General features: G+C 41.9%; 1 protein-coding gene across 4 annotated transcripts in view; it reads right to left on the bottom strand.

Annotated features, from left to right (window-relative positions):
* The window catches only part of CACNA2D1 (calcium voltage-gated channel auxiliary subunit alpha2delta 1), a 453094-nt gene that overhangs the window by 378378 nt on the left and 58061 nt on the right, over positions 1-16655 (bottom strand). For all 4 annotated transcript variants that reach the window (XM_068400329.1, XM_068400331.1, XM_068400330.1 and 1 more), the window contains exon 2: positions 8867-8948. In XM_068400329.1, the coding sequence (XP_068256430.1) occupies positions 8867-8948 (82 nt within the window). The remainder of the gene's footprint in view (positions 1-8866; positions 8949-16655) is intronic.

Below are 16655 nucleotides of genomic sequence, written 5' to 3'. Positions count from 1 at the left end.
GGGGAGCTCGATCTTGGTTTTGTATATATTTGTATATATTTGTATATATTTGATTATTTCTATTATTATTATTATACTCTTTTTCATTATTATAGTTTATTAAAACTGTTTTAACTTTCCAACCCATAAGTCTCTCTCCCTTTTCCCTTTCCCTTTCCCTTTCCCTTTGGGGGGGTGGGGGGGAGGGTTAACAGAGAGCTTCTGCCACAGCTTTAATAGCCGGCCCAGCTTTAAACTGTGACAGGTACAAAAATCTTTGTCTTTGGCTGAAGCATATTCAAACTTAATCCAACTTGATAAATATAGCATTAAAAAAAAAAAAAAAAAGCAACAGGGACTAAAGCTGGTAAAAATAAACTGAAATTTCAATTCTATGGATCAGCTTAATTTTTTAAAATAAATATTTCCAAATTTATATAAAGCCTTTCCTAATACATCCCATTAACTTTGTGATTTTTAAGAAAGAGACACATAAATATCATGATGATCATAGATAAAAACAGTAAGTATGAAAATGTTTACTACTAACTTGTCTGTCAAACCACCTTTTGAAGAAGCAGTTTCAAACCACCAATGACAGTAAGGAAGACTCATACAAATAAGCCCTGTTTAACTTATTCCACTCCTGTTTAACTTAATTCGTCAATGACCTGGACGAAGGGACACAGTGTACCCTCAGCAGGTTTGCTGATGACACAAAACTGGGAGGAGTGGCTGATACACCAGAAGCCTGTGCTGCCATTCAGCGAGACCTGGGACCTGGGAGCTCTGGTGGACAACAAGTTCACCATGAGCCAACAAAGTGCCCTTGTGGCCAAGAAGGCCAATGGTGTCCTGGGGTGCATTAGGAGGAGTGAGGCCAGTGGGTCAAGGAAGGTTATCTTCCCCCTCTACACAGCCCTAATGAGGCCACATCTGAGGTACTGTGTCCAGTTCTGGGCTCCCTAGTTCAAGAAAAATAAGGAACTACTGGACAGAATCCAGCGGAGGGCTACAAAGATGATCAGAGGACTGGAGCATCTCTCCTACAAGGAGAGGCTGAGGGAGCTGGGTCTGTGTAGCCTGGAAGAGAAGACTGAGGGGGCATCTTTTCAATGCTTACAAATACCTTAGGGGTAGGTGTCAAGGGAATGGGACCAGACTCTTCTCTGTGGTACACAGTGACAGGAGAAGGGGCAACAGACACAAACTGAAACATGGGAAGTTCCATCTCAATATGAGAAAAAACTTCTTTACGGTGAGGGTGCCAGAGCACTGGAACAGGCTGCCCAGGGAGGTTGTGGAGTCTCCTTCTCTGGAGATATTCAAAATCCACCTGGACATGACCCTGTGCAACATGCTCTAGGGGAAGCTGCTTTGGCAGGGGGTTGGACTAGATGATCTCCAGAGGTCCCTTCCAACCCCAACCATTCTGTGATTCTGTGAGACAGAAATTTTACATTAAGTTCAAGTAAGCTTTTAAAGCCTGCTGTTGCACAGACCTCTATATAGGTAATGAAGAAAACAGGCAAGTTATATATGACAGCTTCTACAGGTAATGTTAGTGGCATACCTCTATCTGTAGAGCCTCTAGAACATAACACTATGTTAGCTAACATTTGTAATGAGTCCAACAGAAAATTACCCCTAGGTTATAATTCCTTCTGGCAGAAGGAAGCTTTCCTGAACATCCCTGCTCCAGGGCAGTTCAAATCAGAGACCAGTCTCTTTTATAAGTCACTCATCTCAGTTAAATTCTAGAGGCTAATCCAAGACCTGAAAAGCTAAAAGCATGGACTGGGAATCTGCTGCCAATCTGAGAGCTTCAGCAGACTCACGCCATCTGTGCATTAGGCACACAGACCTCACACTGAGCAATGGATGAAATGTGCTCATGCAGAACCTCAGCTGGGTGTTCGGCAAGAAAGAGCTCATTATTATAAAACAGCATTCTAGAGATAAAATAAATAAAAAAATGTCTAACAGTTGCTGGTGGACTCATTCTGTGAATGGAACTCATCACCATGTATCAAATATCTGTATACAGCTCTCATTTTGGAGGAAGAAACAGTATTTCTATCTCAGTATGAATATCATTTAAAGGCCAAGTCAGCCTATATGGGTTCACTCTACAGCTCTTGGGACTCTAATAACAGCATGCCTTATGAACGTTATGCATGGATTGTTTTTGCAGCAATGTATCAAAAAGCAAACAGATTCAGAGACTAGATTTCTGTGGAACTGCCTCTCTATCTGCTGTTTCGTTCAGTTATGTCATTACTTGAAAAGGTTACGCAGTACAAGATGGCATTTTTTGCCATAGCAGTCATAGCGAAGCTCCAGTGCATTTGTCATGTCAAAGCTCTTAACACAGACCCACATTTTTAATACAGTGTTTATGTAAAAGAGGATTCTCTTCAATCAGTTTGGAACAGACAAGCTCGTGCATTTCTATAAGGCATGTTCTCTGCTCTGAGGTCTTCCTTTCTGGGTACTGCAGGGATCCCTCCCTCCTCTCTCCTGTCCCTAGAGGTATTTTAGGAGCTGGAAATCAGAAGCATACTTGTTGTAGTTTATTAGATTAAAAGAGCTGTCAATTAGCTTAGTCATGGGCCTCTGCTGTAAAAGGTCTATGTAAAAATGGGAGTTCAGCACACTTTCATCAAAATGGGACTACGTATTTACTTAATTCTGTAGTTCAGTAGGCTCCTCACCTATTTTTTTCTGCATACTGAGGTAACTATTCATAGGTATAGAATGTGACTTTGAACTTTGTGTACAGTTTTTTATCTTTACTAAGACGAAAATGCCTACTGATAAATTAAGCTAGTTAGATCAGACACATCCTCAATATTTATTTTGCTACATGGATTTTAAAATTCTATTAAGCTGCTGTCTATTCCTTCTTATTTTTTTCTAGAAGTCTATATTTGCTCTGTAGAGACCGCATATCATTCACACCAGAGCAGCTTCATAATGCTGACAGCACAGAGCGTTCATGAGTAAGACAAAGTTATATGAACCTCTTTAAGTTGAAAGGACAGTTACATGACTATTTTTTTTTTAATTTAAAACCACAACATTTGTAACATTAAAGGGCACATGCTAAGCTGTGGCTTTGTTGAGAGACATGTAAAGAAGCACATTGGACATCTTGTACCTCCTTCACAAAGATTTTCCTGTGTATCCTGTCTTCCTGCTTTCAAGTCTCAAGTTGTATATAAAACACCTTCTTATAAACATTCCCTTTGCTCTTCTGGGGAAAAGAAATCTGTTAAACCATAGAAAGGACCCAACAATACCATTTTCAGCTGGACAACTACAGCAGCAGTAAGATCAAGCTAAGACCTCTGTTTCTTGTGTAAAAATGTTTGTGTGGTTTTCTTTGAAGTACTTTTTACCTGCTTGAATTGTAAATTAAATGTTGTTAGGCACGAATCTTAGCAAATGTAAATCAGTGTAGTCCACTGAAGTCAGTGGAGCTCTGCCAGTTTTCAACCAGCTGAGTATTTTGGCATCTTGAATCCTGACTTCCTGCCTTGTTGAGGCCATCTTTGCATTACTGTAATGAGGATATTACATTGGTATTAAATCCAAGTTGGAGGTCTCCCAGATTTTGCCTAAACTCCTAAGCGATGTCCAAAAAAAAGCAGTATTTAAAAATGTACTTAAAAACTATTTTTGGAAGACCATTTTGAGACCATTCCCAGATAGTATAAGTAAGACTTGAACGACGCAAGGAAGAACTACACTTTAAACATGGTCGATCTTACTGATAACGGAATTTACATTCAGATGTTACTAGTATTCGTGTTGATTCATACCACCAAAGCAATAACTTACCACCACTAATTCAGAGGAAGAATGATCTGGAGTTAAAACTCTAAGTGGAAAAATTAAAATCTGAGCTCGATTCTTGGTTGGATTGGTTTTTTTTCTGTATGGTAAATATCAATTAGTGAATAAAGGCACATCTATAAATTAAAGATCATGTTTGTTCTGTGCACCATAATAAACCTCAGCTCTTGCTTGCCTCTCCATCTGCTACACATATCCACTTTGTCTGTTCTTTCTACTCCAGTTATACTGGTTTGCTCGGTTAAAGCTATGGATAAGAGTGGCCTCAATGCAGAACTCCTAATTTAATGATATCCAAGCTTTCTTTCACAGTTTTGGTTACTACAGGCATTATATTGCTGTCATCATTGCTAATAAGAGAAAAGGTGTGTGAAATATCTGTTAGCATAAACATATTCATATTTTCAGAAACATGGTCACTATTGAAGTAATTCACTAAATCAATTCACAAATATTTTCTCTTTTTTAACACTATGTGGAATACTCATGTATGCTCACTATACAGATATTCTCAGAAGTTGTGCTTAATGAAAGTTGCAGTAGTTTACAGTGGCTCTATTATAGCAAAAGCAAGAGGAAGAGTGGTTAGTCACCAGGACAAGATTGTGATTCCAAGACACTGTAAGAAATTCGTCAATGAACAAAGAACACGGAATCCTCCTCTGAGGAGATTCCTTTCCTTAAACGTAATTCCATTAAATTGAGTACATGTTGAATGTAAAGACCTTAAATACAAAAAATGCTCTCCCTGGATATCTACGTCCACACTGTAGAATAAGCCAGACCTTTACATAGGTACTGATCTCAACAGGTCTGCTGTTCACCTAAAAAGTCCCTCACTTAAGTTTAATGGTGTTTTAGATTTGAATGTCTTTATTCCTTTGGAACTACATATTACACTTGAAGTTTTACATTCTGTCTGGTCAAAAGCTCTCCCAGTCTAAAACCAAATTAACTGAGAGTTCAGGCAGCGCTCCTATGCCTCTCCATGATGGCCAGAAGAAAATATTTCACAGTTCTCCAGAAGATACTATGGCGTAGTATAACTTCCTGCATCACAAAGACCCACAGACATCCAACACAACAGCACATACAGCACTGATGAACCCTGAGATATCTTCAACAAGTTATGGAAACACCATAAACTTGCATGGCACTGCAAGTAATTGAAAAAGCCCTGGTTTTTGAAGAATTAATTGACTCCAGCGGAGAACGTAGAAATTGTGCTACTTTGAGAGCTATCTTTGTCACTTTAGAGATCTTCATAGAAGGCTCAATTGTATGAAGACGACACAGATTACTTCAGCTGAATCAGTGGAGCTTCTCTCCCTAGGTCCAGGGAGAGGTTGAACAGGCTGTGAAATGGTTATAATGTTACACATCCTTGCTATGAGCTTAACCTCATCACTTGGCCAAATCAAAAATGTTTTTCCCTAGAACAAGGAAAGACATTTCTCCTACCAAAAAATCTGTGTGACCAAAGTACAGCTTTCCAACCCTACACACTGTGGTACTACAGCTGTTCACAGAAAGTCATGTCTACTATTTCATAATAGGAGCACTCCCCTCCTTTTTTTTTTTTTTTTTGTATTAATTGTTCTGCTTTTGGAGGGAGGAGGGGCAGAAAAAACAAACTACTTTTTTTTTTTTTTTTTTAAGTTTTCAAAAGACATGGAGACTACAGACTTTTAGTCCAAACAATTCTGGAGATAGAAAAACCAATGAGTCAGAAACAAAGCCAAAAATTCAGCCTGACTGTTAAGTATTTTTAAAACTTGAGCAACTGAAGGCAAGTTCTTTGAATTAAAGTGACAGGCGTACAAGCGTGCTGTTTTTAATGTCTTGTAGTCTCCATTTTCCCAAGATTGTGGTTCGTTTCAGAAGAAATCTGACTAAATGTTAATAGACAGACAGCAGAAAAAAAAATGATGTCATTCAAAAATCGGAAAGTGACAATAGCCTGTAAACAAGAGGAAAGAGGGAGAGACTCCATGGTTCACACCTCACAGGGCTTTGCATTCTCCCTTGGAGGCAAGAGAGCTAATTAAAACCTTGTGGCTAGAGAAGACATCGTATAATTTAGGTCAAACAAAAGGCTTTGATATAGAGGGATATTTTACATGGGAACATCCCCCTTTCATGCTTTTAATCCTAGGATTACAAGCAGATATTGACCAGCTTGTGGATAGCCTCTGAGATAACATTATTTGCTTGAAGTGTGCTATAAATTTTGGCTTTCAAAAAGAAACTTATTTACAGTATTCACAGATTAATGGGGTTTTTTTTCAGTGTGAACATCACTATGGTATACTTTAAGTATAGCTGGTAGTACTTCATATTATTATGTTTGCCCAGCAGTTCTCAGACTGTGTTAGCAGCTTGTAAGTTTGCCAAATATTAGCTATATAAACTAACATTTTCCTCGGGGAATTAAAGAGTGACAGTGTCATTCTTTCAGCTTTTCAGTATCTATTTTATTATGTGGTTTTTGCATGGAAATGTCAGGTAAAATGGTTGAGACATGAACTTGTTGTTTTGCTTAAGTTAGAAATCCTCTGTAACTCGTTTCTCTTTGAAACACCCTATTGCCCCTGCATTGTAGATTAAAAACTCAACACATGTATTCAAAGATACACTTTTTACTCTTTGGTGCTTAATGATTTTTAGTCCGAAAAGCACCTACAGGTCACTGCAGAAATTTTATCAGTTAAATCCCTGAAAGCCTACACACAGATGAAGCATCTCAGAGAGCATCACTCCTAGAGAATGTCACACGTCCTCTGCAGCTAAAGCTCTGACTTGCTGTGGTCTCCTTTCAGGTGATCTTCACACTCTTGTGGTTTGAGCAGTGGGAGAAAGAGAAGATGAAAACTGAATGAAGAACAAAGGGCAAGAGATGGGGATATGGAAGTAGGAGATAAAAGACTGGAAAATGGCAAGCAAAGAACAAGGAGAGAAGAGACTGGAAGGGAAGGAGAAATAGAAAAAGCATACAGGAGAAAACTACAGGTCTGGGACTGAGAACTAGTGATGGAGGGAAAGGTGAGAAGGGGGAAGAAAAACACCTGTGGAAGAGAAGAAATGCAATAGGAGTATTGGGACAGGCTGCCCACACACACCTGGACAGAACATTTTAGAAATGCTCAGGAAAAATAAAGACGGAAGTGCTCATCTGGAAAAAAAATGAGGAGAGAGATGCTAAAATAGGAATAAGAAGCCGATGTAAGGGAGAAAAGAAGACTGGTCAGGCAGCAAAGGTAGAAACTGAGATAGAAACATTGAATATATTGAGGAGAGATGAAAGCCCACACAGCACTGCAGGAATGGAATGGAATGTCCAATGGTGGATCAGACGTATGACGCTGAATGAGGAGACGGTGGGGAAAAAGAGACACGACAAATGCAGAAGAGAACAGATCGCACCCAGATCATATGAGAAAAAAGGGCTCTCCCTGCTCTTAGCAGAAACTCCTCACCAAAACCTGGAGAGAGAGACATGATTCGCAAGCCTCGTTGTTCTGTGTCAGCAGGTACATGTGAAATCCACCTACAAAAACTCCCATCAGCGTTCCATGCTGGGTAAACCTTACGGTTCCTCAGAAAGCTCAAGTGATAGACATTTCTGTGTTGTTGAGATCCTTTGCTGGAAACCCATAGGTGTATCAATCTGATGCTTTGTGTTAGGATTTCAAGATTTTGTTTTCAGTTTGTTCGGGGTTTTCCAAGATTAAAAAGTGAACCTAAAGCATCTGCCTTAAATTGTGTTGCAATATGAATCACTCAAATATTAGGAAAGGCCAGAACTAAACTAATCTCTGTAACCTTCATTTAAGTTCCTCATGTACATGCAGTGACACAGCCCTTCCTTCCACAGGACAGTGATCATCTCATCTAAACTGAAGTTTCCACAATGTAAACATGGACATCTGAGGTAATCATCTAGCCTCCTCTTATAGTCAGTAACGAGAAAACGTCCTTCTGGGAGAGGATTCACAGGAGCCATGTGGATGTCTGGATAAAAAGTCATTAAGGTCAAAGGAATACATTAATATACAGTGTTAAATCTGAGAAACTTCACACCTGATTTTTCTGTGTGTTTCTTAATGGCTTTGAAACACAGCTACTATTCATTTCACATATCATTTGGGGAGATTATGTCTTCTGAAAACCAAATCTCATGGCTTCATGTTCAGTTCCCCAGCACCAAGGGCTTCTGTTCGCTGACAGAATAACTTATTTTCCTGACGTAACAGCAAAATTTCCCTTCATTATACTGTCCTACATCAACCCAGACATCCATCGGTTCACAGAAGCAGGCATGGGACTTATGCAGGAATAGGGAGAGGGAAATACATGATCATGTGGTTGCATACTGGATTATCATGTATACACACAAAGTTGTGTCGGCAGCATAATCCTGACATTTTCTGAATGGTGACTTCATTTTTGTGCAATCTCAGATGTTTTTTTACCCTCTATGAATGGAATATAATACAAAAGTTTCTTCTCAGTGATACAAGAATTGTAAGTTCTTCCCTAAAACACACTTTCGGTTAAATTGGAATAGCTGAATAAAAGTAGTTTTCATTCTCATCTACGTTTCTTCTAACCAAAAGCTGCCTCATTTCAGGAAATATGTGTCAAAAAAATAGTCTCCGTTGTTAATAGAGAACAGAATTTTCCACTGCCATGAACGGTTGCTTCCTGGATACCATATTTGACAAACATATAACATAAAAGCGCTTGCTTTAGATGGGAGTGCTACAACAGTGGTAAGCCTTACATATGATACTGCAAAGCTGATTAAATATTAGCAATTAACAAGTTGTGAAACATTAAAAGAGTGAATTGATGGATGTCTGTGTTATTCATTTCACTCTCAGTAAACGCTGCAGAAGAGAAACAGTATCAAGTTTGGTTCCCAAAAATCTTTTTACTATGTTGGGATGAAATGATCGTAATGCCTAGATGATGTACACCGTTCATTTCACTCTTCTAGTTATTGCAGTCTGAGGCACGTCTTACTCACCGCAGCAAGCTGGTCCACTCCACTCGCAGTCCGTGCTAATGTTACGAGATCTTCTTGCATCTTATCTACCCATGACTTTATCCTACAGAAACCAAAAAGAAGAGAGAAAGAGACACCCAATCAGATCAAGGGCATATAGAACTTGCATGAAATTATATAGCACAAGAAAAGGGCAAAAAGTCAGAATATGGTGATAAAATTGAACACAAAATGCACAAGACTTGTCTTTGATTGCTAAAAAATAAGTGTGGAATGGACCAAAATATTCAAGCTACACCCTGATGGTCTTGTCTTCTCCTTCACTGACTCAAATCTAAGCCACTGGGTTTTTTCCTTTCTTTCACTTTTCATCAGCTGGAGTTTGCCTGTTGCTCTCCAGGACAGATACTGTCTTCATCAAGTATATCAGTGTAGCTGCCTCTTGTTGACAGGTACCAAGGTGTGTTTCCAAATACAATAGAGCCTAACTTACCTACTTTTTTCTTTTTTTTTTTTTTTCCAGTACAACCTTTACCCTGCCTGGATGACCTGATTCTTCTCATGCAGTTTTTTGTGGTGGCCACCCCACTAAACCAGCTGTACACCAAGCATGCCATCGTATCTTTTACCAGCTGTAGCAAAGGTCACCGCAACAGAGCTGGTACGCTGCCTGCCAGGACAACCTGCCTGGCCTGCAGCTCACTCCCAGCAATGCCTTTCCTGAGGGGCCTGCAGTCCATCTCTCAACAGATAGCACAAGCAGAGAAAAACAGCAACTAGGAGCAGGCTGACAAACCAGAATAAATCATAGAATCATAGAATGTTAGGGGTTGGAAAGGACATCTGGAGATCATCGAGTCCAACCCCCTGCCAGAGCAGGACCACAGAATCACAGAATCACAGAATGTTAGGGATTGGAAGGGACCTCGAAAGATCATCTAGTCCAATCCCCCTGCCGGGGCAGGATTGCCTAGACCATATCACACAGGAACGCATCCAGGCGGGTTTTGAATGTCTCCAGAGAAGGAGACTCCACAACCTCTCTGGGCAGCCTGTTCCAGTGTTCGGTTACCCTCACCGTAAAGAAGTTTTTCCTCATATTTAAGTGGAACCTCCTGTGTTCCAGCTTGCACCCATTGCCCCTTGTCCTGTCAAGGGATGTCACTGAGAAGAGCCTGGCTCCATCCTCATGACACTTGCCCTTTACATATTTATAAACATTAACGAGGTCACCCCTCAGTCTCCTCTTCTCTAAGCTAAAGAGACCCAGCTCCCTCAGCCTCTCCTCATAAGGGAGATGTTCCACTCCCTTAATCATCTTCGTGGCTCTGCGCTGGACTCTCTCTAGCAGTTCCCTGTCCTTCTTGAACTGAGGGGCCCAGAACTGGACACAATATTCCAGATGCGGCCTCACCAGGGCAGAGTAGAGGGGGAGGAGAACCTCTCTTGACCTGCTAACCACACCCCTTCTAATACACCCCAGGATGCCATTGGCCTTCTTGGCCACAAGGGCACACTGCTGGCTCATGGTCATCCTGCTGTCCACTAGGACCCCCAGGTCCCTTTCCCCTACGCTGGTCTCCAACAGGTCTGCCCCCAACTTGTACTGGTACATGGGGTTGTTCTTGCCCAGATGCAGGACTTGTTATATTTCATTAAATTTCTCCCCGACCAACTCTCCAGCCTGTCCAGGTCTCTCTGAATGGCTGCGCAGCCTTCCCGTGTGTCAGCCACTCCTCCCAGTTTTGTGTCATCAGCGAACTTGCTGACAGTGCACTCTATTCCCTCATCCAAGTCATTAATGAATATATTGAATAGAACTGGTCCCAGTACCGACCCTTGAGGGACTCCGCTAGACACAGGCCTCCAACTGGACTCAGTCCCATTGACCACCACTCTCTGGCTTCTTTCCTTCAGCCAGTTCACAATCCACCTCACTACCCGATCATCCAGACCACACTTCCTCAGTTTAGCTGCGAGGATGCTGTGGGAGACCGTGTCAAACGCTTTACTGAAATCGAGATAGACCACATCCACAGCTTTACCATCATCTGTCCACTGGGTTATGTCCTCATAAAAGGCTATCAAGTTGGTTTAACATGACTTCCTCTTGGTGAAGCCATGCTGAGTGCCCCTAATGATCCCCCTATCCTTGATGTGCCTAGAGACAGCACCAAGAACAAGTTGTTCCATTACCTTTCTGGGGATGGAGGTGAGGCTGACCGGTCTATAGTTACCCAGGTCCTCCTTCTTGCCCTTTTTGAAGACTGGAGTGACATTCGCTTTCCTCCAGTCCTCAGGCACCTCTCCCGTTGCCCACGACTTAGCAAAGATGATGGAGAGTGGCCTAGCAATGACTTCCGCCAGCTCCCTCAGCACCCGCGGGTGCATCCCATCAGGGCCCATGGATTTATGGACGTCCAGGTTGCTTAATTGGTCCCTGACCCAGCCCTCATCTACCAAGACAGATTCCTCCTCTATCCTCACTTCTTCTGGGGCCTCAGAGGTCCGGGGCTCCTCAGGACAGCCTTCAGCAGTATAGACAGAGGCAAAGAAGGCATTCAGTAACTCCGCCTTCTTTTTATCCTCTGTCTCCAGGGCCCCCACCTCATTCATCAGTGGGCCTACATTGCCTCTAGTGTTGGTTTTACCTGCAATGTATTTGAAGAAGCCCTTTCTGTTGTCCTTGACCTCTCTTGCAAGGTTTAATTCCAAGGAGGCCTTAGCTTTCCTAGTTGCCTCCCTACATCCTCTGACAACAGACTTATATTCCTCCCAAGTGGCCAGCCCCTCCTTCCATGATCTGTACACTCTCTTCTTCCACTTGAGTTTGCCCAGCAGTTCCCTGTTCAACCATGCAGGTCTCCTGGTACTCTTCCTTGACTTCCTACCTGCTGGGATGCTCTGATCTTGAGCTTGGAAGAAGCAGTCCTTGAATGCTAACCAACTATCTTGGGCCCCCTTACCTTCTAGTACCCTCTCCCATGGGATTTCCCCTAGCAATTGCTTGAAAAGGCCAAAGTTGGCCCTCCTGAAGTCCAGGGTTGTGATTCTGCTAGCTATTCTGGTCCTGCCACATGAGATCCTGAACTCTACCATCTCATGGTCACTACAACCAAGGCTGTCCTCAACCTTCACCTCTTCAACCAGACCCTCCTTGTTAGTGAGGATAAGATCCAGCAGCACACCTCTCCTAGTTGGCTCATCCACCATTTGCATCAGGAAGTTATCATCAATGCACTGGAGTAACCTCCTGGACTGAGGATGGCTGGCTGAGTAGGCCTCCCAGCAAATATCAGGGTAGTTGAAATCCCCCACGACAACCAGGCCCTGTAATTGAGAGACTGCTCTCAGCTGCCTGTAGAAGGCCTTATCACCCTCCTCATCTAGGGCAGGTTACACAGGAACACATCCAGATGGGTCTTGAAAGTCTCCAGAGAAGGAGACTCCACAACCTCTCTGGGGAGCTTGTTCCAGTGCTCTGTAGCCCTTACGGTAAAGGGTACATGTTGAGGTTGAACTTCCTGTGCTCTAGCTTGCATCTCTTGTCCTATCGCAGGGTACAAGTGAAAAGAGGTTCCACCTTTCCTCTTGATACCCAGCCCTCATATATTTATACACATTAATCACATCCCCTCCCAGTCTTCTCTTCTCCAGACTAAAAAGCCCCAGGTCTCTCAACCTTTCCTCATAAAGCAGGTGTTCCAGTCCCTTAATCATCCTCGTAGCCCTCCATTGGACTCTCTCCAGTAGATCTCTGTCCCTCTTGAACTGGGGAGTCCAGAACTGAACGCAATACTCCAGGTGAGGTCTCACCAGGGTAGAGCAGAGGGGGAGGAGGACCCCCCTCGATCTGCTGGACACACTCCTCTTAATGCACCCCAGGACACCATTGGCCTTCTTGGCCACAAGGGCACATTGCTGTCCCATGGATAACTTGTTGTTCACCAGGACTCCAAGGTCCTTCTCCACGGAGCTGCTCTCTAGCAGATCGCTTCCTAACCTGTACTGATGCACTTTATTACTCCTTCCCAGGTGCATGACTCTGCACTTATTCTTGTTGAACCTCACCAGGTTCCTCTTTGCCCAGCTCTCCAGTCTGTCCAAATCACGCTGAATGGCCGCACAGCCTTCAGGTGTATCAGCCAAACCTCCCAGCTTTGTATCATCAGCAAACTTGCTGAAAAGACACTCTGTCCCTTCATCAAGGTCGTTGATGAAGATGTTGAACAGGACTGGACCCAGCACTGATCCCTGGGGGACTCCACTAGTTACAGGTCTCCAGCTAGACTTGGCACCATTGATCACCACTCTTTGGGCTCTATTGTGTAGCCAGTTCTTAATCCATCTCACTGTCTCTTCCTCTACCTCACACTTCCTGAGTTTGCTTACAAGGATGTCATGGGAAACTGTGTCAAATGCCTTGCTAAGGTCAAGGCAGACTACATCCACTGGTCTCCCTGCATCTACCCATTCAGTCACAACATCATAGAATGCTATCAGGTTAGTCAAGCATGATTTCCCCTTGGTAAATCCATGCTGACTACTCCTGATGACCTTTTTCTCTTCCATGTGCTTAGAGATGACCTCCAGAATGAGCCACTCCATCATTTTTCCAGGGATGGAGGTGAGGCTGACTGGTCTGTAGTTTGCTGGATCTTGCTTCTTGCCTTTTTTGAAGACTGGAGTGACATTGGCTTTCCTCCAATCTTCTGGCCTGTAGCCCCTCTCAGGACACTCCAAGGAAGCAGCAGCGGGACAGGCAGCAGCAGGCATAGGTGGCACAAGCTGTTTTGGCAACGTGTGCCTACTCCTGGCTCCTGCTTTTCACTGGGGATCAGGCAGCAATTTGTGGCTGTACATGCTCAGCTCCCTGTGTCCAGTAAACCTGACTCTTTGGAAAAGCTTTGGGTCCAATACAGTTTTTATGTTTCTATGCCATGTCACATTTTGTAGCAGGTAAGGAACTATGGTGCAGGTTTATTCCAGTGGCGTCCATGTTCATTCCAGTGGCAGAAGAAGGTTGAAAGTCTGATCTCCAACTCATCTATCATAGAGTCCCTGTCATTATCACAGCTCTCTGTCCTGAAACCTGGAACATATATATATAGTTTTCCTGGCCATTTCCTAGCCTTAAACTGATACCCAAGGAATGACTGCTTAGATTACTCATGAAAGTAGGAAAGACACGAAAAAGAGAGAGACTCCATTTTTGCTGCAATATGGAACATATGAAGAGTAGGAAAGAATATGGAGGAGTGGTTTTACTCCTTCTTTCCATGGTCATTGTGTGTTAAACCACAATCCATATCTTAAAAGGGCACAGTCTCTATTATGGAGTCACTACAGCTGCTTTTATTAAAGGAGTCTTCTCATGCTTTGGAAGAAAGCAATTAGTCGTCCAAACACAAAAGGTTTAAGGCTATGACATCTAACATGAAGGACCTTCTGGCAGCCCAAAAATAACGTGTGCACAAATAGGAATAGGAACTGCCTAGGCAGGAAGGTACTGAGTTTTACAGAAGTGCCAGATTTAAGACAAATTGCTCTTCTCAATCAATATTGGGTGGCTCTCAAATCAATACACTGTCCATCATGAATCCTATTTGAATACACTTACCCACAAGCAGAATATTCTGACATGTTAAATAAGAACTTTTTGAAGGTTTAGCTGAAAGTGTCTTTGAGATCTTCACAAAAAATCTGTAGCAGAAATTGAACTTTGGTTTCATAAAACCTGGAGAGTGCCTTACATTTGTAACTCAGCATTCCTTACAAAAAATGTTTAAACAACTAGCAAGTTGTAACCATGGTTTCTCATTAAACATAGCTTCTACCCATGATACTACTGTTCCCATCCTCCCTCCAGCCCCTGATCTGGCTTGTTTGACACTCTCATGTATTGTTTCATATCCTTTATTTTCTATTGTGTCTTATCTTTATTTTTCCCTTCCAAATCTTTGGATAAAGAACAGTGATTTCACTCTGTCTGTACTGCACTTCCATTATTTCCTCACTGGATTCCAGGTGTTTCAGACATAGAAAAATTACATCCTCAAACACCCTGAATTAAAAAAAAAAAAAAGTCATGAAAAAGATTTAGACTGAAATAATTTCACTATTCTCATTCATCACTGAGCAATTTTAATTGATCAAGTTCCCAGGGGCTGGAAGGCTTTCAGAAGAGTGTCTACACTTCAAAATCTTTTCAGTGCATTCGACGAAGACTGACTTCTAATCCAGATGGCAGAATGCTGAGTTATAATTCCAAAATTTTGGGAAGAAGACTATATAGATTGAATGGCTATATATGCCAAATCGATAATGCAAGAGGAGAACTTCTCATGCAGGTTGTGATTAACTAGATGTGCATGAACAATTTTTTTAGCTTGCAGGTATTTTTTCTAATTTGAGCCAAGCTTTCAAAAAGTCTTTTAAAAGACTGTAAAATCAATGCTTCTAAATAAAATAGTTCTAAAGTCCTGACAGGAAGAGTTCCACTGTATAAAATACTCACTGGATTCTCCATGAGGGAAAAGAACGCGCAGAAAATTGTGAAAGTTGTAAAAAAAAAAAAAAAAGTTTTGACATGGAATGTGAGAAATGCTTACTGGGACAAATCCTTTGGCACTTAAAAAGGACTGATGGGTACTAGAACAGTTGTTAAGAACTCAGTCATCCTGTAGCTGATTAGCAATAAACTGCTAATAAATTAGTAAAAGCAAACCTCTTCACTAACAATAGAGCCTTTTAATGGGAAAATATAGGACTGCATATTGGAAGAAGGGCTTGAGCAAGCGTCTTCAATGGAAATCGTACTGATATGTCATTTCCAGAGGTACCCTCTCCATATCATGGCATGAAAAGAGGATTTACCTCAAAATGGGCCTTCTTCTTAACTTGGTATATCCCCCACTCTCTCCACAAAACCTGAGAAAGTCAGGGAGGAGTAGCAGAATGCCTGAAAAGATTGGAGACTCCATGAGTTTGTCCTCCAGTGCCCCACCAGAACTCCCTGCTGCAGGGCTTAACATCTTACTAAACGCTTACAAAACAAAGCATGCTACAGGGAAAGACCTCCAGATGGACACGATATTTTAACAAGTGTCCAAAGGCTCCTTTTATCAACTGTAACTGAGCAGCCCTTTCTCTAGATTTTTCTTGACTCTCCTTACCCTTTGTGTGATTTGACCAATCTTCAGGCTATTTTGCCATTCTTTGGTGAATGTTTGCTGCACCATTTGAGTCACTTTTCTACCTATATCCACGCCATATAACAAGTAGACCCCTTCAGGTTAGTGTTGATGCTTTTCCACAGAGGTTCAACAGAGGCTTAGAGGTGCAACAGGTCAACAGAGTCATGGTCTGTATTTGCTTTCTCCCCTTACGTGGTACCACCAAGAGAACACTTACTGCCTTATTTAATTATTCACTTCCTACATCTCTAACTTGGACACATAAGGGTGATCTATGTTGGGATTTAGGGACCAATTACATTTTCATTGACTATTACAACTGATTCCATTTTTGTTTTAATGCTCCCAAACCTTCCCTTTTATACTTTGCTTTCCAAAATCTGATGTAAAATAAATTAACTTCCTGGTTTAAATCTCCACAAAGCCCTTACATTATATAAACATTTAGTTTTGTACAGAAATGAGTTTGTTAAAAATGACCTCTTGTGGTGTATTATGTTTACCATGGCTTTAAGCTCATCATGTGTATTTGTGAGAACAGTACCAACTCATAAGCCCAAATACGAATAAAAACAAAAAAATGTTATCATCTGCCATTTTTGAATGGTTTCTAT

The sequence above is a fragment of the Nyctibius grandis genome, chromosome 5 (assembly GCF_013368605.1).
Source record: "Nyctibius grandis isolate bNycGra1 chromosome 5, bNycGra1.pri, whole genome shotgun sequence".
In the NCBI taxonomy this organism is placed as follows: domain Eukaryota; kingdom Metazoa; phylum Chordata; class Aves; order Nyctibiiformes; family Nyctibiidae; genus Nyctibius; species Nyctibius grandis.
This window is presented reverse-complemented; position numbering and strand designations above follow the sequence as displayed.